Source organism: Pithys albifrons, chromosome 4 (genome assembly GCF_047495875.1).
Source record: "Pithys albifrons albifrons isolate INPA30051 chromosome 4, PitAlb_v1, whole genome shotgun sequence".
Classification (NCBI taxonomy): Eukaryota; Metazoa; Chordata; class Aves; order Passeriformes; family Thamnophilidae; genus Pithys; species Pithys albifrons.
Genome location: NC_092461.1, coordinates 53,846,342 through 53,868,528, shown reverse-complemented (window position 1 = coordinate 53,868,528; position 22,187 = coordinate 53,846,342). Strand labels below are relative to the sequence as shown.

Sequence of the window (22,187 nt, the reverse complement as noted above, 5' to 3'; positions counted from 1 at the left end):
GCCTGCCTCCTTGGAGCCCCCACTCCCCCGTTCCGCCGAGCCAAGACTGAGGAGAATATCCAAAAAAAAACCAAAAGAGACAAACCTGCCCCCACCCCAGCGATCACAGTTAACTACTTCTTTTGTCAACCGCTGGCCTGGGCAGTTAAGTGGCAGGGGAGAGAATTTACATAATAATCCCAAACTACAACAGAGGGAAATGAAAATTTTATTTTCAGGTATTGACATACAAATCTGAAAATTATTTACATTTCAACATAATGGTGATGCCGAAGGGTTTCTGATTTTTCATTTTATAGATTTTAGGAACACAGTAACAGTAGCAAATGTAGTGTTCATATTTGTAACAGCCTAAGTTCATTGTTTATACATCCTAAGCCCTACCACAGATTAGTAGCTCAAATTCTTTTAGCTATTTAGGCTCTCTTCAAGGTACAAGAGCTGAAGACTATCAGAAAGGTCTGCAGAACAAGACCAAACATAAACCAACAACCTTGAGTCTAAGAACATTGGAAAAACTCCAAAGCCCTAGGAAGAAGAGAATGAAGAACAGAGGGTCCAACGACCCCAGCCTCAATTCCAGGGGGGATGGCACAGGGGTGGGACTGGAGCTGGACTGAGAAATGTGTAAACTGGGGATTGGGTGGGCAATACTATAAAAAACATGGAAATCAGTGTTCTGGGGGGAGGGGGCACGAAGATGTATTCCTAAAAGCCCTAAGCCTGGACATTAAAGAATGTACCTTTTTATCTTATCCCACATTAACTTGGCTTGGAGTCCTGTTTTTGGAGGCATTCATGGCATCAATGGTAAAGGAGATCTAAAAAACCTGAGTGGTTCTATACAGCAAGAGGGTTTGATCCATCATATTATGATTCTGCTTTAGACTTGTGTCCTTTCTTTGCACTTGAGAGTGTATTCCAGAGTATCTCAGAATTGTTTAGGCTGGGAAAGATGTTTAAAATGATCATCGAATCTGTTGACCTGGCACTGCCAAGCCCATTTCCCTAAGCAACACATCCACTGTTTTTAAATACTTCCAGGATGGAATTCTTGTAGAGGTTCTATTCATAAAAATGTAAAAAAATAAGAGCAATGACTTTAACAGTTATGCACAAACACACTGTTCCATTACCAGTTTTTGTTTGTTCCACAAAATAGTGTTGGTGACAGCGCCGAAAAGAAAAGCATCTCACAAGAATCTGTAGTTCCCACTTGGAGGTGGGGATTTGACACCAACCAGGAAGTTTGGATTTTACTTTAACAAAAATGTGATACTTCATGAAGGGTAGTTACACGTGGGTGACGAAACACAAACACGCAACTTAGAAAACAGTGAGCCTTTCAGGGTATTTTTTACGTTTAAGTAGCTTGGGGTAAAAAACTGATATACACAGCGCACTGTGTATTTTGCAGAGAGGTGAACAGGTTATTTTTTTTTCTTAATGTGATAAATCACGTAAAAACTCTAATCCTTTCTCACCTCTAGCCTCCTCCTTTAAATAGATTTTCCTCTAGTCGAGATACAAGTATCATTTTTCTGGCTCCGCTTTGCCGGGCAGGAGCGAGAAGCGCGCAGCGCCGCAGCTGCCGCGGACAGAGACTGAGGGCGCAGCAGCCGCTGCCGCGCTCTCACAGCCCTCGGCGGAACAACCTCCCCTTTTCCTTCCACGACCCGAGCTCAGGAGCGGGGCGGGACCGCTCCTCCCCGGCTGGGGCGGTCCTGGGCGGGCGGAGCGCGGCAGCTCCACCCCGGCCGAGGCAGTGCCGGGCGGTGCTGGCGGGGCTGCTCCACCCCGGCCGAGGCGGTGCTGGCGGGGCGGCTCCTTCCCCGGCCGAGGCGGTGCTGGCGAGGTGTCTCCTCCCCGGCTGGGGCGGTCCCGGCGGGCGGTGTTCATGGGGCCGCTCTTCCCCGGCTGAGGCGGTGCCGGACGGGCAGTGCTGGCGGGGAGGCTCCACCTCGGCCGAAGCGGTGTCGGGAGGGTGGTGCTGGCGGTGCTGGCGGGGCCGCTCCACCCCAGCCGAGGCGGTGCCGGGCGGGCGGAGCGCGGCAGCTCCGCCTCCCGCGGGGTCGGGGGTCAGGCGCGCCCCGCCGGCCTAGGGCGCCCATGGAGGGCTCGGGCGATGAGGATTCGGGGTCCGAGGGGCCGTTGCAGCAGCTGGTGAAGCGGCAGCGCAAGGAGAAGCGGGAGCTCCAGGGTGAGGGGAGCTGTGGCTCAGGAGCGGGGAGAGTCTCAGCCCCGGGAACGCGGGGCCGGCTGGGCTCGGCGTCTCGCTCTCTTCGCTCCGCGGATGCTCCGCGGAGCCCCGCTGGGCTGCGCAGAGGGGCGGCGGTGGCGGCTGTGGAAAGGGGAGCAGCCATTCCAGTGCCCTCGCAAGGGACCGAGCTCGTCGGTGTTGGCAGGGTGTCCCGGGCAGCGGTGTGGGAGCCGCGCTGTGCCCCGGCTTTGGGGCGGGCCGGGCGGGCCTACCGAGCCCCAGGCCTGGTAGCGGGGCCGGGCCGGGCGCTGGGGCGTGAGGCTGGGCCATCGGCCTGTTTTTGGCGTTTTGTTACTCTGCTTATTAAGCTAAGGCGTGTTTTTATTAGGCATTTTAGATTGAAAAGCCTGCGTGGGGACTTTTGCTGCCCAGGCAGCTACGTTTGTTTCTTCATTCAAAGTGCAGTTGATCTGAAATGAACTCCCATGTCGTGTCCAGCCACAAGAAAGTATCCCTAGTAGAAGACTTGTGCGATCTTACAGTGCTTCATATGAACTTGTAACATTTTATGTCATTTTACCTTGCTATTACTGTAGATTAATATAGATTAAGTATGTCTGTCTTTCAGCTTTATTCTGTTGATTTTTATAGTTACAACATTTTTGTTAAGCCTTTGTCATTGCTGATATGTAGATACGGCCTTTTCCTTGTTTGGCATTTTTGGTATGTAATGAAATACGCTCATCTTCAGCCTTTTATAACAGGGTTAAAGGAGAAAGGAGAGGGACTGCATAGTATCATTAAATCTATAGAAATTTACTCTTTTGAGATGCCTTGTCTTCCCTCAGATTTGGTTGAAATTGAAAAGAGGGGTAGGAATCAAGCTTTGTGGTTAGCTTAGATTGGGAGAGGCTGAGGAACAGAGGGTTTTTCCACCTACAGAAGGTGATAACTGTAGTCCTCCCCTAGTGAAAGTGCGGAAGAGGTGTATAGACGGCAGAGCCCCAGTCTTCTGAGTTAGGAGAGACAGGTGACGTATAGGCCTACTTGAAAGATACATTCCTGGTATGTGCAATTATTAACTGTTTAACAGAGAGCAAATCAGTTTGTTCATAAAAATTAACATAAGGTGCATCTCAACCTCTGAAAATCCAACCTCCAGCCCTCGCATACTCCCATGAATTTGTTTATGCCTTTTAAGTTCTGGATTCCCTTCTCCCCTATTATGTTAACCTATTATGTTAATTTTTATGAACAAAGCTGATTTTCTGTCATACGCCGCCTATTTATCTTTGAGGCCGAATGCTTAAATAAATTTTTCCGTGTGAACTTTCTTTCTGCCTTCCCTTGGAAAGTTTCATTATTGTCACCATCATCCAGCTTGATTGTGTCAGTCCAGAACAAAGGACAGGAAAATGTACAGGTGATGAACAGCAAGCAGGGTGTTAAGTAGTTGATGCTGTAACTCTAAAATGGTGAATACATAAGTGACAGCTAGTAGGGAGTGTTCATGTAAGAACACGGGCTATGGAAGCTGTATTCAGCCTGGAGAAAAAGAGAAGGCTATAAGGGATCTGATTGTAGTTTCCACTGTGCAATGGATGGAGCCAGTGTAGAGAAAAGGGGAAAATATTTTCATAGCAAGAATCATTAAATAGTCAGAAAAATGATGCCCAGAAAGGTTGCAGAATGTCTGTCCCTGGAGACTTTGCACAGTCATCTGGATATATTCCAGGTCCATTTGAATGAACATAACCTGATACATCTTTGAATTCATCCCCACTTTGAACAGGAGGTTGAACTCTGGACATCCTTTCTAACCAAACTATTCTACTATGGTTTGAGAAATGGGGCATTGACTTGCAGCCTAAAAATACTTATGGAATTTAGGCACGTTTTTTTTTCCTTTTTTTTTAATACACGTTTTGTTTTTAGGAAGTTTATTTTAAGAACAGGTAAGCTCTGTTTTTACTCTTAATCTGCTGCTTGTGTGATTTAAAACTTAGACATCTTTCCTGTGAGGCTTGAGATTTCAGTGCCTGAATAATCTTTCTGAAGGCAAGTGGCTAAGGTCTGCTGCATTGATGAAGTTCATAAGTGTTTATATGAGCAACCTGGCAAACGTTTTCCTCATCAAGGAAGGAAGGAAGGAAGGAAGGAAAAGGCAGTTTGAATCTTTTAAGCAAAAATACAGCCACTTTGAAAAAAGGTGATAATTAGAACAGGCACCCTTACAGCCAAACTGTTATACTGATATGCTCATGTTTGTAAATTTATTTTTTTATGTGTGATTTGCAGTTATCATTTCTACAATGGCCACAGAGTCTCTATATTTAGAACTAATGTTTTATTTCACTATTTCTCTAACAGCAAAAATTCAAGGCATGAAAAATGCTGTTCCCAAAAATGATAAAAAGAGACGAAAACAGCTAGTTGATGAAGTTGCCAAACTAGAGGCAGAACTTGAACAGAAGCACAAGGAGGAATTAAAGCAGCTGAAGGAAGCTTTACCTGAACAGAATAAGGTAGGTGCCATAACTTCAGCTGATACACAATAACACTTCAAAACACGTTTTTCTTCACAGTGTTAGTAACTCTTTTCAACTATGGAAAGATTCTGCTGTTGCAATGAGTGGGTATTTCTAGAAGGGGTGTTTAACAGTGGGGTTTTTTGTTGTTTTTGAGCACTGTTGAGAAGGAGTGGTTTGGTTGCCTAAAGAATCACTATCAAAGTTATTGTCAAAAGCAGGTTTAATATAATTTGCAAAAGTGTGTCAAAATTCAATGGCAGGGTTTACTCTCTTACTTAATCTATGTATGAGGCGTACAAGGAAAATCAAGTTAGAGTAGATTTAGAATGATTTACACGGAGACTGGTGATGCAAAAAGGTGAGACCCTAGCATGGAGTCACAAGATTCAGTGGACATCCTGGTTTCTAAACTGCTGATGGAGCCTAGGTGCAGCTGAATCCAAGCTTAGTCTTAGACTTCATTGACTGTTTACATCCAAAGGATTTTACCAGCACTTAATCATCGACTAATTTAACATTTACAAGGTGATTCAATAGGATTAACTGTAATCACAACAATAACTCAATTACGTATAGTTCCAAGACAGCAACATTATGTTATACTTGGTGTAGAGTGTTTAAATCAATTCACACACACGCATCAACACAAAGACATATCTCTAAATGTACAAAGGTATACCAGTTAAAAATTCCCCTTGAGTGTCAGCGAAACATACTGAATTCCTTGGTATTTCTCACTTCGTGAGGGCTGAGTCTCAAGGAGTGGAGGATATTGTCCCAGCCCCATTGTCAGCTGACAATGGTCCTCTGAATATCTCCAGACTCAAGGGTTCATGAGCTCTGAGAGGAGCCCCTCTCAGGAGGAGCTGCTGGCAAAGCCCACTGTGGCCCAGCAGAGCATTTAGGGTCTCACTTAGGACCACTGTGTTTATGGTCACAGGATAATCAGCTGTAGTCATTAATCAGTTCCCATACTGGCAGTAACCCACATGGATAATTACTGAAATGATTCAAAAGTCCAGTAACAATGGTAATATTCCACTCCAGTTATGATTCAGGTGGATGATATTGCAAGGCTAAGGGGTGACACTCTTTCTCAGAGAGGAGTCTAGGTGCACCTAGATCCAGCCTTAGCCTCAGACTTAGTCAACAGTTTATGTTAAAAGCATTATATGTGTAATTGATGCTTTATACAGCTTTGTTCCCCAGGGTTAAGGATGGCAAACCTAGTATGTTTTTATTATTAGAATAAATTATTTTTCTAAATTGGCGATGATGATAATGGTAATGATTCAAGACCCTAATCAGAATTATTTGTTACACAATATAGGTAGCTATAACTGCTAGTATATTGTTGGTTCCTTTATCTGGGACTTTGCCACACTGTCACTGGTGCCAGTTTCTGTCAGGAAACATTGTTCTTCCTCAGGGTATTTAACTTTGGGATTGATGAGTCAGACTGGCCTCAGTACTCTTCAATACCAAAAGCAGTGTCACCACCCCCTTTCTCCTGCACTGGTAACTTTTGCAGAAAGGGTATTGTTGGAGATGTTTTACCCTCAGTTAGGCAGAACATCCTGCTACCATGAGCTGAAGAAATCATCTGATGGAGATGGAGGACCTTTCAAGCTAAAACCCTCACCCTGGACTCAGCTTTGCCTGAGAGGATCTTGTTTTGAGGTGTACTGGTTTCTTTCCCTACCCAGCTTTTTATTTTGATTGAAACATGTCCATGTTTCCAAAGGTGACACCTTAGTCCTACAGTTACAGGGTTAGCTTTGTTACTTTCCTTGAGAAGTGTCAACTCCTTGTCTTTTCCAACTGCTGGTTGTGCTTTGGGATGGAAGGTGCAGTCTTCTGCTTAGTTGTCACAGTACTTGATAATGGCTGTTTGGGTACCAGTGGCTGCTATGGTAAGGAAGACTTCTTTCAACCAGTAAGCAGTGTTCACACTTCAGTATGCAAGAGAACAGACTGAAGAAAACATATGGAAGTATGAAAGAGAACAGCTTGAGATGCTTTCTTCATAACTGTCTCTTTGTTGAGACTACAGAAAAAATAATGAAATGCATGACCATGGTTTGGGATGTGAAGTGCTTTACTTTTGGCTTTGATTGGTACTGTGCTATACACAGATCTTTGTGACTGAAATTCATAAATACACTGTGGAACAGAACTTAAAACTGTTTCAGAGGATGGATATCTTTATACTAATAAGAGCATCTAACTTTTTTCTTTTTAGACAGATTCTGTAGCTGATGGGGTTGCAAATTTAGAGCTTCAAGGAGTAGAGCGACAGATTCAGCATCCTCGAATATCAAAAGCACAGAAGAGGCGGGTATGACTTCACATTAAACATTTTACAAATAATTGATTGACATTACATTCATTACTTGTAATGGCCAAAGTTAAACAATTTTGCAGGGGACTGGCTAATTCAGTATTGATGCTGTACCTAATGCGTGCTTTGAAAATCTGTAAAACTGCTACCTAGAGATATGTTAGCATTTTATAAATAGTTGTTCTACCATCAGCCATGAGTTGGGAAACAAGAATAGGAAATGGGAGCCAGAAAAAACCTAAATTATATAAGATAAATGATTTTGGAAAGAATTTCACTAAAAATTTATTGAAGAAGTAAAGTAATTGAATTAAAATAATGGAAAATACTATGTAGAAAATATGCAAGTAGTAGAACTTTACACATTTAACAAAAGAAAATTAATACTGAAATTCTTTTAAATTTTTGAGTTGTTAAGAAACACTACCTGGTGTCCTGGCTGTTATGCCTAAATCTGGTTAAGCCTCAGATGTTGTGCTGGTTGAACATTCTCATTGTACCTACATGAGTATTAGTTCACAGCCAGTAGTGCTGCTTCGTTGCATAGTCCATCCATCCCCTGTTACATGATCACTGTAAACAGGATAAAAGGGTGTTCATAATTCATGGCACCATGTCCAGGCAAACTGGGAGTTCTGGTCTAGTTTTCCTATATTGTGATTGCCTAAACCAGTCTGGTCTTGATTTGTGGTGAATTTAAAGTATGGAAGTGAAAAGATCATTCTCTGTTGTACTACTTCCTTTTTTATTTGCTCATTTACTTTAGCCCTTGCTCTCTTATTAACTTAGGCATGAACATTCTATAAAAGTAATTTTTATGTATTTGATGCCGTGAATGACCCTTCCCCCCAAAAACAGGACTTCGAGCCACGTTAGTGTAGGGTAAGATAAAAAGTAAAGGTCCTTTAATAACACAGGGCCTACAGCCCACAGGAATACAGGGTGACATGCATGTGCCTTAGTTCTTGTTTCCATGGCTTTTATAATAAGATCCCTCCAATCATTGCTTTAGACATTTCTCAGTCCAGCCCCAGTCCCACCCCTGGTCCAACCCCCTGGAATTGGGTCTGGGGTCGTCAAGACCCTCTGTCTTCATCAGCTCTTCTTCCTCAGGCACACAAAGGTCTCTTGGAGTTCATCCAATTCTGGCTTTTGGGTCACTCTGACCTATGTTTATGTTTCATTCTGTAGGCCTTCTGATATCCTTCAGCTCTTTACCTTGGAAAGGAGTCTAAACAAGATTAATTAACTAAAGGAATTTGAGCTCCCTGTTCTGGGACAGGGGTAGTGATAGAAAGGCATTAAACTTAAACTGTTAGAAATATTAACCCTCTAAAAATCTACAACTACTGTGTTCCTAAAATCTACAAAATGTGAAAATCAGAACAAAAACCCTTTCGGCATCAAGTCCCCCCTTTAGAAACAGACAAAACTCAAAAATTTTGTCTGGGTTCTACTACTTAAACTTAGCCTTACACTAAAAGATAAACAAAAACTATAGTATTAAATCTTACAGCTAGCTATAATGCAAAACACTAATGATAAACATAACTAAAGAGTTGGTTAGGTTCAGTAACCATGAAGTTGGTTTGTGGAAACTTTGCAAGAGTTACTTGATTTGTAGTACTACATGAGACAAACTCTGGACTTTTCTGAAGTTGCAATAGCATCTGAGATCTGATTTTGGATAATTTCTATGATGGTGTTTTTCCATTGACTTACTTTTAGAGAGGGAATCTCCAGGTCTCTGGAATTTCATAGGACTTTCCAAAGTTTGTTTCATTCATCAAAATGCCAATTAGGGCTAATTGCTTTTCTCATCAATTGCTGGTATTTGAATACAAATACAGCAGTCAGTTTTTGAAGGATTTTATATATGTGACTAGGGTCACATGCAAGTTTTGATTTCAAATTTCAGCTAAATTCATAATGCAAATTTAGCAATCTTTTGGTGTTTTGGCTAAAGCCAAATGCAATTACAAATTTTAGTTCTTAACCTAATTCGTGGTTAGTAGCAATGCAAACAATACATACAAAAAGTAATTTAAGAAAGTAGTAGTCTCTGTTGCCCTTGTTCTAGGGGCAGAGGACTTCTGTCCTGCAGTAAGTCCAGGAAACCTGCTATGCAAAGAAAGCAGTCTATTTTGTCTTTTAGGATGACATCAGGTTGTTAATCTTTGAAGTGGTCCTGGAGTCTGTATCACAGGGGTACAGTTCTGTCTTTCACTGTGGTGTAATTAGTTGACAGTACTTGAGATGACTCTAGTCAGCATGCAGATGTCAGTGTCCCATCTTTCAACAGTTCTCAGTCTGGAACAGGAATGTCCAATTTCATGGGCTTCTGGAGTTTCTGCAAAGTAAAAGGAAATCTAGACCATTTAATAACCTTGTAAACTACATTTTCTAATGTGTATATGAGGAATCAATGAAACAGTTGTTTCTCTGCCTTAGCTATAGGCAAGGCTTGGGTATGTAAGGTGTCTTATGTCTCTCGTATCTCTTCACAAATTTTCCTAATTTGAGTTTTAGAAGTGTGCAATTTTGCAAATCCCAGGCAATTTTAAAGGGATCTCGAATTTCAGAATTCTCACATTTTGACAATACAAAAAGCAGATTCAGCTTTTATAACATGAAGGGGTTGACTGCTAGCCATGAATGCACGGGCCCATCAGGAGCTTTCCACTACCAAGCTGTGTCTGGAGTTTCTGCAACACCAAACATCATCTTGGCACTACTAATTGCTCCTCACAGCGTCCTTGCATTCTCTGAGTGTATTTCAGGCCCTATCGAGGTCAGACCATCCTGCCACAGCCTGCCTTGACCACAGTCAGTCCTCTCCACCTCACGGAGTAGCTGTGCAGGAGCTTCTTGCCTCCGTGTATAAAAGCATTTTCACTGCTAAATTGTATATGTTAGCATGTTTAATAACAATGGCATCTTCACATATTGTGAGCCATAATGCAGGTTTCTAAAAGATCGTTTTGCTGAAAGAAATCCAAGAGACATAAGAGCATGAAAAAGTTTTCAGGACAGGACTGAAATTCACTTGATTAAGCTAAAATAGGGTACAAGCATCACTTAGATGGCTTAAACAAGCTATTCAGCTAGGATGTTACCAGTTCATTTCAAAAATTGCAGGCTTAGATGTAACTCAATGTTCATGAGACAGTCTACTAAATCAGTTTTTTTAATTCTTCAGCTGCACCGTTGTGACTAGCTGCTTGCTTTCTTGTCTTGTAACACAGGACACACAGAACTTGTTTCGCTTTTCTTTTGCGAGGCTCAGTGCTTCACACACTGTAACAGACACTAGATGATAAGACGTTAGAGACAAACTCAAAATAAACAAATTTGAAGTTACAATCATACAACCTCCGTGTAGAACTTTCAAATCAGGTTTAGAGAAATTTCTCTTACGTGTAACAGCAATTAAAGAGAAGACACAGTTGTTCTACACAAAGCTTGCACAATGATGTTTTCATCAACTTTGCTCTCAGATTGGATTCTTGAGAGGCATGTCCTTCAGGTCTGGTGGTGACAGACTTCTTGGTTGTCTGCAAATAATCATATTCTAATAGCAGATGGTTAGTTCACAATAAAGACAAAAATACATAGGTGGCAACTATTGATTGATTTTGCACCAGCATGATACTGGTCCTAGTTTTTAGCAGCCTCAGAGCTATGCTGAGACAGACATGCTACAAGCTGGAGCAGCTCAGAGCAAACTCAGAACACAGAGACTACCACAGAAAGCTGTGGTTTTGCTTTGCCAATCTGTCTCGGTGTATCAGGTGTTGAGGCTTCTCTAAAATTGGAAATGAGAAAATTGCAAACACAGACAGAATTTTTAAGCTTAAGATAGAGATTCCTTAAACTTAAATTGGTGCTTTAACATTCATCTCAGTTGGAAAGAACTGAGTTTGTTCAGGCAGCTTGTAACACAGTGACACTTTCACTCTTTTGCTCCCCCCTTTTCGGTCTCGGTGGCAGGGGTAGAGGGAAAATGCTGGAAATGCTCTCGGGGGTAGAGGAACTCGCCCCCCATTTTCCTGCAATTAGAAATTTTGCACACTTGGGCAAGGCAGTTGAGATGATCAGGCTGCCTGCCTGCTTGCTGGGGAGTCCTGTATTCCAGGACAAGGTGTTTAAATTCTCTTCTTGCTCGCCGAGGCAGGTAGGGATTGTTAGCGACAGGGATAGAAAGGAAAGGGTCGCCCACGGCCCTCCCGCTGTCGGTCTGGGCAAGGTCTCAGCTGTAGGTATTGACCCTGGGTCTATGCTGGCATCTGCTATTGCTGTAGCACTGGCTTTGAGCACAGCTTCTTTGGTCCTTTTTGTCGGGGCCATGCTGGCTCTTAAGGGAACGGTCCCGTCCCTGATGGCCCTTGGGCTGGCCTCTGTTGCTTTAGAGACCGTGGCGTCTGGAGCCGCTGCCGGTGTTGCCCCTGGCTCTGGGCCTGCCGTGCAGTGCCGCCCACCCGGCTCTTTGCCGGCTTCACTCGCTGCTCCAAGGGAAGCAACGCTGCCAGGAGTTAGTTCTACGGTCCTGGGGGTGGAACTGCCCGGGATCGGGGGTCCTGGACAGTGTTCTAGTCCTTTTCTTCCCCAAAAGCTACTCATGCTTTGTTTACAAGGAGTTTCAATAGCAACATTCTCTGCTCTATCTCTAGTGAGGGAGCACAAGGAAAACTTTCCTTTCCTTGCTTTCCCAGGAGAAGGCAAAGATGAAGATGCCTTCCTCCCTCCAGGTCCACTTTGGCTCAGCTTTGCTCTTAACTCTCCATTATAAAGATGACACAAAGCCTCCTCTCCAACCGCAGACAAAAGGCAAACTAGCACTGATTTTTCTCTCTCTCCACCACGAACAAGGGAAGGGAAAGCAGGAAGGAGACCATGTCTCTCTGCTCCTGTGCCTTTTGCAATCTTGGTGTCAGAAGCGGCTCTCTCCACCCTGCCTCTCTGCACAGCACACACTGGCTGCCGGACAGGGGCAGAGCTGGCCACGTCGCCTGTCCCTGCCTTTGCATGGTCATGAACGGCAGAGGCGAGAGATGGAGGAAGGGACGGTGCTGGCTCCCACTTCCCGCTTTTCCCTGCGGTCTCTGCTAAAGCCCCCTTTGCCCTCCTTTCTGCCACCGCAGCTGCTGAAGGGGCAGCAAAGCCAGTGCCTGCTCTGTTCTCAGCAGCGGGAGAGCCCAGCAAGGAGTTGCAGCCAATGGCCGAGCGAGACTGATCCTGCTCTTGCTGCAGCTGACTCTCAGTTACAAGCACCTTTTTTCCGCTGATACCCTCAGGACCTTTTGCTGCTCTAGCTGCCCAAGGAAAAGCTGCGTTTGCCTGGCCAGCAAGCCCTGCTTGTTCATCTCCCGGTCCCAGGAATGTATGTGCTGCCTCTCCCGCACTCGCTCTATCTGCGTGCTTGGCTACCGCCCTTCTGCAGGCACTCTCACAGCTGCTGGCTCTGCCGATTTCCAAAGCCAACCCTGCTGTGCCTGGCCCCTCTCTGCTGGCTCTGCTCGCCACTCCAGGTGGAGCGATGCTGGCAGAGGTCAATTTCACGGCTCTGGTGGAACCTGCTCCTGGCTGTCCTGGGACAGCTATTATGCCAAGCTTTCCTTCTCCAGGGGGTTCTGCTTGCACTGCATATGTGCTTGTCTCGGTGTCACTGGGAGCAGCCTCAGTGTATCCCCGCACCTGCGGGACAACCTCAGTGCATCCCTGTATCCGCCGGGACAGCCTCCTGGGGGGCTCTGGGGGTCCCGGCCCGTTTCCGAAGTTTCCTCCTTCCCAGGAGCTGCTGGACTTCTGGTTACTCATTTGTTTACAGGGGGTCTCTATGGCAACTCTCCCTGCTCCCTCTCCGATAGGGGAACGCAGAGAAAACACCTTCCTCTTTGTCTCCTCAGAAGGTGGCAAAGGTACTTTCTTTCTCAAGGGAACGGAAACACTCCCTCTCTCTCCCTTTGGGAACACAGACCTTTCGTGGTCTTTAAAAGAAAAGTAAGTTAGAAAGTTGAGATTATTGTTTTTGTTAATCTCCCAGGCTAAGACTAGCCTTGAATCCATGCAGCTGTGCCACAGCCACGCTTGTCTTGGCTTCTCCCAGCCCAGCTCCCTGAGCTCAGAGACAGCCGCTCCATCCCAGAAACTCAGCTTTGCCTTAGCCTTTTCACCAGGCTGGCTCCAGCTTATCTTTGCTTTTCTTTCTTCACTACAGAGGTGCTGATACAAATTCTTTTTTTCAACAACAGACAAGATGCAAACCACTGCTTCATTAAAACATGAAACTGACAGCTCTCTCACACAGCTATGAACAGGGGAAGGGAAGGCAGGAAGGAGATTGTTCTCTACAACCCTGGTGTTATCCACTGCTTTGGTCTCCCTGTTATTCTGTACCGGACAAGCTGGCTGCCGAGCAACGGCAGTGTCTGCTGCTCTTCCCTCGCTTGTCTCTGCCTCTGCATAGCTGGAAACGCCAGAGGTGGGGAAAGGGGGAAGGGAGGGTGCTGCCTCCCCCTGTACAGCTCGGGCCGACTGATGGGAAGACGGAAATGAGCCTGCTGCTTCCCGCCCCACGCTGCTCTCTGCAGTCCCTGCAACATTCCTTCTGGCCCCCCTTTCCAGGGCTGCCTTATCAGTGACTGTGCTTGCCAGAGCAACCTCAGGAAAGCTACCGGTGCCTCCCTGCTCTGTATATTTGATCTCTTCCCACCGTTTCTCTTTTCGTAACACTTGCCTTCTCAAAGATGTTTCAGGGCTTTTAGATGCTTCCATTTCCGCAAAACCAAAGCTAGAGGGGACTCCACTGGAGTCTCCTCTTCCATAGATTGTGTACAACCCATGCTGACAAGTTACAGGCAAGGGAAAAAAACTTTTCAGCACCCAGATTTGAACTGCTGGCCTCAGGAATACCAAGCAAGCTCACTCCTCCAAGTGCTATGTTACCGCTTCAGGCTAAGACAGAGCGATGTAATCCCAGAGAGATATTCCTCTCCTTTCCAGCTGCATTCAGCTAACATGAAACCCCTGAGCACTCTGCTTTGCCCTTCCCGAAGCAACAAGGGACCAAACCGTCCCTCACCCAGGCAAAACACCCTTTTGCCCACCAGGCTGAGAAACTGACTGGCCAGATCAGCTATACCTCCCAGCCCAACGTATTCCCAGTTCCAGGGAAAAACCTTCCCTTAGTTTGCTAGCAAAAATACCCAAAGGAACTGCTCCTTTTATCCTACCTGGTTGTTAGGAGTTTCAAAGGTCACTGAAGGAACCCTCCAAAATGTGCCGGCAGTAGAGAATTCCCGCAGGATGAAACTTCTTGCTCTGGAGTCCCTCGTGGTTCCAGGGTGCTGGATTCTCTGATTCCACCTTTCGCTCGCCAAACTGATGCCGTGAATGACCCTTCCCCCCAAAAACAGGACTTCGAGCCACGTTAGTGTAGGGTAAGATAAAAAGTAAAGGTCCTTTAATAACACAGGGCCTACAGCTCACAGGAATACAGGATGACATGCATGTGTCTTAGTTCTTGTTTCCATGGCTTTTATAATAAGATCCCTCCAATCATTGCTTTAGACATTTCTCAGTCCAGCCCCAGTCCCACCCCTGGTCCAACCCCCTGGAATTGGGTCTGGGGTCGTCAAGACCCTCTGTCTTCATCAGCTCTTCTTCCTCAGGCATACAAAGGTCTCTTGGAGTTCATCCAATTCTGGCTTTTGGGTCACTCTGACCTATGTTTATGTTTCATTCTGTAGGCCTTCTGATATCCTTCAGCTCTTTACCTTGGAAAGGAGTCTAAACAAGATTAATTAACTAAAGGAATTTGAGCTCCCTGTTCTGGGACAGGGGCAGTGATAGAAAGGCATTAAACTTAAACTGTTAGAAATATTAACCCTCTAAAAATCTACAACTACTGTGTTCCTAAAATCTACAAAATGTGAAAATCAGAACAAAAACCCTTTCGGCATCAAGTATTACATCCCTTCTAGTATTCTCTGTATGCATTCCTATCCATCCCTTAGGTTAGGAGCAGTCTTTCATGATGTATAGTACCAACCCTGAGGGAGTTTGAATTTCATTACATGAGCACTGTTATGCAATCGTGTGCTTAAATGGTAGATCTCACACTTATTATGAAAGAGCAGTATTTTCTGACAATTAATTAGAATTTCCCTATTTAAGTGATGAAATAGGTGATCCTGAAGAAATAGCTCCAATTAATAGCCTTTGTATGAGTCTTGTAAAGTGTTATTTTTCATGCTGATATGATTATGATTTCTGTCACATAATTTGTGTTGAAGGCAATTTGGGTATATTGATCACTTACCATTTGCTGAAGTTTGAGTTTAGGAGGTTCCTTATTGCTAGTACCAATTCAAGCAAATATTTCACAGATATGAATGTACTGAGAAAACATTTGAAGAGTTAGAAGCAAGCAGCAAGTCAAGAACTATACAGGGATATTCTAAATTTTAACATGTGATGTAATTTTTATGTGTTTTTAATATAAGGAGAAAAAAGCTGCCTTGGAGAAAGAAAGAGAAGAAAGGATAGCTGAAGCTGAGATAGAAAATTTAACAGGTGCTAGACATCTTGAAAGTCAGAAACTTGCCTCCCTTTTGGCAGCAAGGCACTTAGAGATTAAACAGATCCCTTCAGATGGCCATTGCATGTACAAAGCGATTGAAGATCAGCTCCAGAATCGCCAAAATTCCTGGACTGTTGCAACTCTGAGGAACCAAACAGCAAAGTATATGCAGAGTCACCTTGATGACTTCCTGCCCTTTCTTACAAACCCTAATACTGGAGACATGTATAGCAGAGGTAAGACTTGTGGCATAAGAGATTTTAGAAACTATAACTGTTTCTGATAAATCTCAATCTGAGTTACAGATGAATTGGGACCTTCATGGTGTTTGTTCTTGAACTGTTATTTTTAAAGTAATCTGGCAAACATTATTCCCCTTAAAAACATCACAGCTTGCTCATTACTAGATGGCAGTTGTGTCTGGGATGTGATTTAAGTTGTTATTATAAACAGCTTGTCTACTAGGGTAGGGATAATCTTTTTATCAAGTTTTAAATTGGTGTTTGCAATGTAGGTAGGAAAGCTGTTAAAAATGGGTGTGAAACTCGAGAAAATCTATTTTGTAATTTTATAATAGTTTGCCTGGATGCATTTTTTTAGTTTACTCTATTTTCACTATTGACACAAGGCACCCTTTCTTACAAACAGACTAAACTGAAAAATACGAAGAACTCCAGTGTGGAGCAATGGCTCAGTAAATGCAGTTAATGGAGTTTATGTATCTCCTATCTGAACAATATATGACTTACTCATTATGCCTGGAATACAATGCAAATAACTGCATGGATTTATTTTAACTTAATGCTACATTGATTTAATAGGTATTGCTGTGGGTTTCATTTGGTCACTGGGGGCTGTCATTCCCATGTTGGCAGAGATTATTGTCACAGGATAAATGTGTCCCAAGAGAATACTGAATGAAGTTCTGCAGAACAGCAGAGAGTTGTGGTTTTCTGTTATAAGGAAAATGTATGAAAAATAACTCTGAGCAGTCTTGAGAAAATCTGGAGATTCTTCTTTCTCAAAATCTGTTCTTAGGGTTCAGAAGCTTGAGGGCTTGGAATTTATAACTTTTAAACTCAGTTTTTGTAGAACATGATCTGAAAAGAGTTTATTTACCTATTTACGAAAGAACTATTTGGAATAAATGCTTTGGAGTTTAAAAACAAGGCAGCTAATTTGGAAATTGAAAAAACCCAACAGTTGCACTACATACAGTTACAAGACTTTTGAAACATACCTGACAGATGGCAAATGTAAGAACTGAGTGCACTACTTGCTGTCAGCTTGTTTTCTAGAGTCTAAACATCCTCTGAAACTTAACAGGAGGAAAACTGTATGCAGTTTCATGTTTGTGGTTATCAGTTCCCTGAATAAAAAGTTTAACTTGTAAACTGCGTTTGTTATACTTGTTTCGTTCCTGTCTTCAGCCTTAAATTTTCTTTTAGAAACAATTGGGAGTTTGGGGTTTCGGTGGTTTCCAGTGGTTTTGTTTTTCTTTCTTTCTCTTCAGTGGAATACATGTTTTCCTGTATAATATACTTGTACTTTTCTGGTTCTAGTTCTTCATTGTACAATCAGTATTTTTTCTCAGTTGCTTGTTCTCAAATAAGAAAAGTACTAAAAGTTGTCTTTTTCCCTGCAGAGGAATTTGAGAAATACTGTGATGATATAGCAAATACAGCTGCATGGGGTGGTCAACTGGAAGTAAGTATTGTACTGATAATTTTTATGTGTGAAATTCTAAAATGGGTGAATATACCTTAAAAAAAGGGCTTCTTAAGAAAAAATACCTGAAGGCGTAAGGGAATGATAGTCATGAATAGTTTATTAAGAACTGCCTCTATGGCTATGAGTTGTTTTCCCAAAGCAGTAGATTTTCTGATGGTGCACTGCTATTCTGATGTGTTGGACAACATGCAAGTTAATGAATTCAGTAGGTCTAAATATAATTAGAAAAACTGACACTGTGAATGGGGAAAGACTTAGATGGTAGCAAAGATGCCTAGATCAGAGTAAGATTAGGTTTTTATCAGGTAAACAAGAATTTGAACTTTAGAAAGTAGGTATTTATTTTAGTTTGTCTTACTGTTTTATGAAAGAGTAGTTACTCAGTTACTGAACTAGCTCAATGTTGTATCCTCAAAACAATTAATAATTTAAGGCAATCTGTTTTCAATTAAAGTTTAAAAAGTTTAAATAATTTTTCTTGTTTTAATGAAGTTTATTTTCTGAAAATAGTTGTATTTATCTGAACTGTCTGCTAAAATTAAATGCCTAGTCTTCCTGTCTCTTCCCTACATTGGATTTAATCCTATTACTAAATTGTTTTTATGCCTTAAAGCTGAGGGCTTTGTCGCACATTTTGCAAACACCTATTGAAGTAGTGCAGATGGATTCCCCTCCCATTATTGTTGGTGAAGAATATTCAGGCAAGCCAATAACACTTGTGTAAGTATGTAATTTTATCCCTTAAAATTCGTGCATTTATTTCTATAACATAGGACTCAACTTTGATTTTCACCTGCTCTTTTCCTTTCTATTATATATCAGACACCTGAAACACTGCTTGAATAATGATCATACAGGTCAGAAATTGCTTGTGATTGACACACTCAGTTTGAAGAAACTGTAATTGGTGTACTTAAAATGCTGGCAATGTCTGATGTATATCAGTCACTGCTTTATAGAATGCTGGAAGATCATTTTACCTGTTATATAATTGCAATATAATAGTGAAATTGACATAAAATGCAGGAGGAAACTTTTTTCCTTCTTCAAAGTATGTCAATTTGTGCCTGGAAGTCACCAGAATAAAAAATTGTCTTTATTAATGCTCTTCTATTGAATGTTTTCTGTATATTCTCTGTGATGAAACGCCTTTATTTGAGTTGTCTTCCAGTGTTTTTACTATTGGATGTACACTGTTATTTAAACCAAACACTAATTCTGTAACTTTGTTTTTTAGGTATATGAGGCATGCCTATGGATTAGGAGAACATTACAATTCTGTAAAACTTCTAACAGACAGTGCTAGAGAAAGCAGCAGCTAGCATACAGAAGTCACACATTTGTGTGGATAACAGTTTGCATCATGATGTGTTGGGCTCCAGGCAATCCCAGACAGACTGGAAAGTAAAACTAAATGGAATGGATTATAAATGAGGGGGGAAAAAACAAGACATGCAGGGTTTGAGTATAAATCTGACATAGCTCTTGATTTAAAAGAAAACCAAATCAATCACACATAACAATATTTTGAACTTGCTGGTATTAATCATGTTTAGAAGATCTTCTCTAAAATGGTGCCTGTGTAGATCAGATTTTTTTTCAATAGAACTTCTTCCCATGCTGCAGTGAAAATACCAAGTAGTAAATGTTTTGGTTAATCTACATTTCTGCTGAAGAATTAACGTTACTTGAAGGTTCCTGTTCCATTTTTCCTTTTAAATTCTGCTGATAATGGAAGAGGTAAGGCATTTGAAATAATTTATTGTATTTCAGTTGGTGGAATATCCTCTACAGTGTTTCTGTAGTTTTATCAGGATCTAGTTTTAAGACTGTAGTAAGGATCCCCATCTTTACTGCAGGCAAATCCAGGAGCAGAATGCCTTGCTTGGCTGAAAGAATTGCACCATTTTTAAAAGGCTTTCATTGAAGATTTTTGCCAAGTTTTGAGGTGGGGTTTTTTTTGCAGTCCAGTAGGAACTGCTTGTGCAGGAAGAGCATTGCTGTTTATGACTGTACATCATAATGTTGATGCACGTTTACTGCACTGTTCATTCTTCATAGTCTTTCATCTGTGCATTTCAATGATAAAGGAATCTTCCAAAAAGCTCCTCAAAGTCCTCACTTCAGGTAGTGAAACTTATCATTCATGGTCTGCTGATCTAAGCACTTTGTCATCAAAAGTGTGATGTTTTATAATGCTTAAAAGAGCTGATTGCATGCAGGTGTAGAAACAACCACTTTGGGTTTTGTCAATAAATTTAAAGGTGATCTGGAGAAGAAAGAATTAAGTTTAATTGCTTCTTATGATGCACAGAGACTTGAAAGGTGAGATTTTTAGTATGGCTTGACCTTTTACATTAGAAATGTATATTGTTGTCTTTAAGTCACTGTAAATGTGACTTCAGAATTAGGAGCATACTGAAACAAAAGTTGTAATTCAAATGTTTTTGAGAAGTGATTTTCAAATTAGTTTTTGGTTTAAAGCTGTAGTTAATAACATGATTGTCTGTATTATATTGCTGCTGAGTTGGTTTGGAGAAAAGTGGTTCATGTCAAGATTTAAACACCTTTGCCCTGGTTTGAGGATTATGACCTAACAGTACACATCTTGTAGTCATTCAGTAAAGCTAGCCAGCAGATTGACATTCCTGGGAACTTACAAATTAGAAAGAAAAATCTACTCTTACATAAGAAGGAGATAAGTGTTCCCTTTATGGATCAGATTATGTCTGATTTAAAGCACTTTGAGAGAGAGGGAAGAAAATCAGAGAAGTATAGCAGGGTGTTTTGGGCAAGCAATTGTTTAGACTGGTGCCTGTCAGGAAGACAAAGTATTAACCAGATCAGAAGTTTTTACATCCTTATTTATCTGTTACAGTATAGCTAATATAGTTGGTTTATATACCAACCCAGCTGGTTTGCTATAGAATTTGGTTTACTACCTTGATTGTATAAAATGATGGTTTTAATTTCAAACAAAAAGTAGAACAAAATAGCATGGAAAAAGTGTTTCTATTTGTAATAATTTCACTAAAAATAATCAGAAATACTCTTCTCTGCATTGCTTAGAATTGATGTGATACAAAATGCACATGCTGCATTTTATAGATACTCAGTGAAAAACTATTTATTTGGGTCTCAGTTTTGTTGATTAAGAGAGAAAAGATGCTGGAATTGGGGAATGCCTGTACCAACAGTTTGTCATGTTGAAGATGTTTACAGTTTGTATAAAGTTAAATAATGTTTTAATACAGTGAGTAAAAGATCCTTGCTGATGCTATATGGGACTTGCCAAAAAGTAATAAATTGGTTTATTTGTGGCAAATCTTGTTGTCGTCACTTTTTATTTTGTACTCAGGTATTTCTTATTTCTTAGTAAGAATAAGCGTATCCATTTACCCCTTATGACTTTAGGGTCCTGCAGTAGTATGAAGTCTCAAACAACTGACTGTATGCAACCAGAAAAAGTTTTACTCACTGTAAAATTCAAGTGTTTCTAAACAAAATTTATCCCCAGCATTTTAGCAGTTTAACTTGAACTCTTCGGAAAAGCTGTATTTGAAAATACTGTTGAAGTTCCCCATGCATAAAAATGATTCAGTAAAACGGAGAGGTTGGAGTTTTTTTCAAAATGTAACTTTTAACTTCTTTGTCAGATTACATTTTCTCTGCAGAGTAGCGCTACTTTGAGTTAGTATGTATTTCTGTAGCTTTTCTTGCTTTTTTCTATTCATTGACATCAGTTTCTTCAGCCATGGTATCTTTTAAGGACCATTAGGTATTTTTTTTGTGAGATTACTTGAGGTTAGTTTACACTAGCAATGCTCACATGAACAAGAGGGAAACTGCCTAGTGCCCCACAATAAATCATGTACAACATTCTGAAAGAGCAAAACCAATTTGTTGTTGAAAGCAATGGATACAGTTAGGCAAATTGGGGAACAAAAGAACTGGCCTTCTCTTGGAGGCCCATGTGGCATTTGATGCTCTTCCCTGTCCCTTTCACTTACTCTGCACTGATCTCTGCTCTCCTGTGCGTGCCCAGTTGCGTGGGCTGCAGTCAGCCCCAGAGAGCAGGGGGCAGGTGGGTAGAAGTGGGAGGGAGTGCTGTCATAAATTATTTTAGTAGTCCATTATTTCAAGGATTTTTAAAAATAAATAATATAGAATGCAATGAGGTTGTAATGTCCCTTGTACAATTCTCATAACTTTCTGTGTTTCATGTAAGTTTAAATATTGCACCAAAGCTAAAATGGAACTTTATGTTGAGGGTGGCTAAGTGTTGTAGTTTAGGAACAGCACTTCCTGATTTAGTGCCCTGCGCTACCCCAAGACTCTCCCAAACCAGATGCCCTAGCTCCCCTGGCTCCTCCAGTGGGAGGTACAAAAGGCAGAGATTATGCTTGAGATAAGAACAATTTACTGGAAACAGTAGTGCAATAAGAAAATGAACAATAACAGCAGCAATAGTAATAATAACAGTATACAAAAGAGAGGGTGATTTACGTGCAAAAATGCTCACCAGGCCCAGGACAATGAAAAACAATGTCAGACAGAGCCTTTGCACCAACTCTTTTTCCCTGACTGCAAGCCATGCCCACTTTTTTCTGGGAGCAAGAATCCCTGACTTTCATCCCCTATGGTGACGGGAGGTGGTATAAACCAACAGTCCAGGCACACCCAGAGGGTTCCAGGCTTTGCCCCCTCATTGCTACTGTGAAAAAATCAGCTCTGTCCTGGCCAAAATCCAGGACAGGAGGGAAAGCTACTAAGAATTTAGTAGGCATGTCAGAAGAGAAACAT

General features: G+C 41.9%; 1 protein-coding gene across 1 annotated transcript; it reads left to right on the top strand.

The window, feature by feature from the left end:
* Nucleotides 1-1,910: 1,910 nt before the first annotated feature.
* On the top strand, nucleotides 1,911-20,703 carry OTUD6B (OTU deubiquitinase 6B). The gene is made up of 7 exons (XM_071554199.1): nucleotides 1,911-2,200; nucleotides 4,571-4,725; nucleotides 6,974-7,069; nucleotides 15,577-15,889; nucleotides 17,299-17,360; nucleotides 17,998-18,104; nucleotides 18,622-20,703. Exons 1-7 carry the CDS (start codon nucleotides 2,110-2,112, stop codon nucleotides 18,704-18,706), a joined length of 909 nt encoding a protein of 302 aa, XP_071410300.1. The 5' UTR covers nucleotides 1,911-2,109; the 3' UTR covers nucleotides 18,707-20,703.
* Nucleotides 20,704-22,187: the final 1,484 nt, after the last annotated feature.

Bases quoted from the DNA above. Each gene is read 5' to 3' on its own strand.
- OTUD6B (XM_071554199.1), top strand. From the start codon at position 2,110: ATGGAGGGCTCGGGCGATGAGGATTCGGGGTCCGAGGGGCCGTTGCAG. The intron at 15,890-17,298 runs GTAAGACTTGTG...TTTTCCCTGCAG, and splicing joins TGGAGACATGTATAGCAGAG to AGGAATTTGAGAAATACTGT. The intron at 17,361-17,997 runs GTAAGTATTGTA...TATGCCTTAAAG, and splicing joins CATGGGGTGGTCAACTGGAA to CTGAGGGCTTTGTCGCACAT.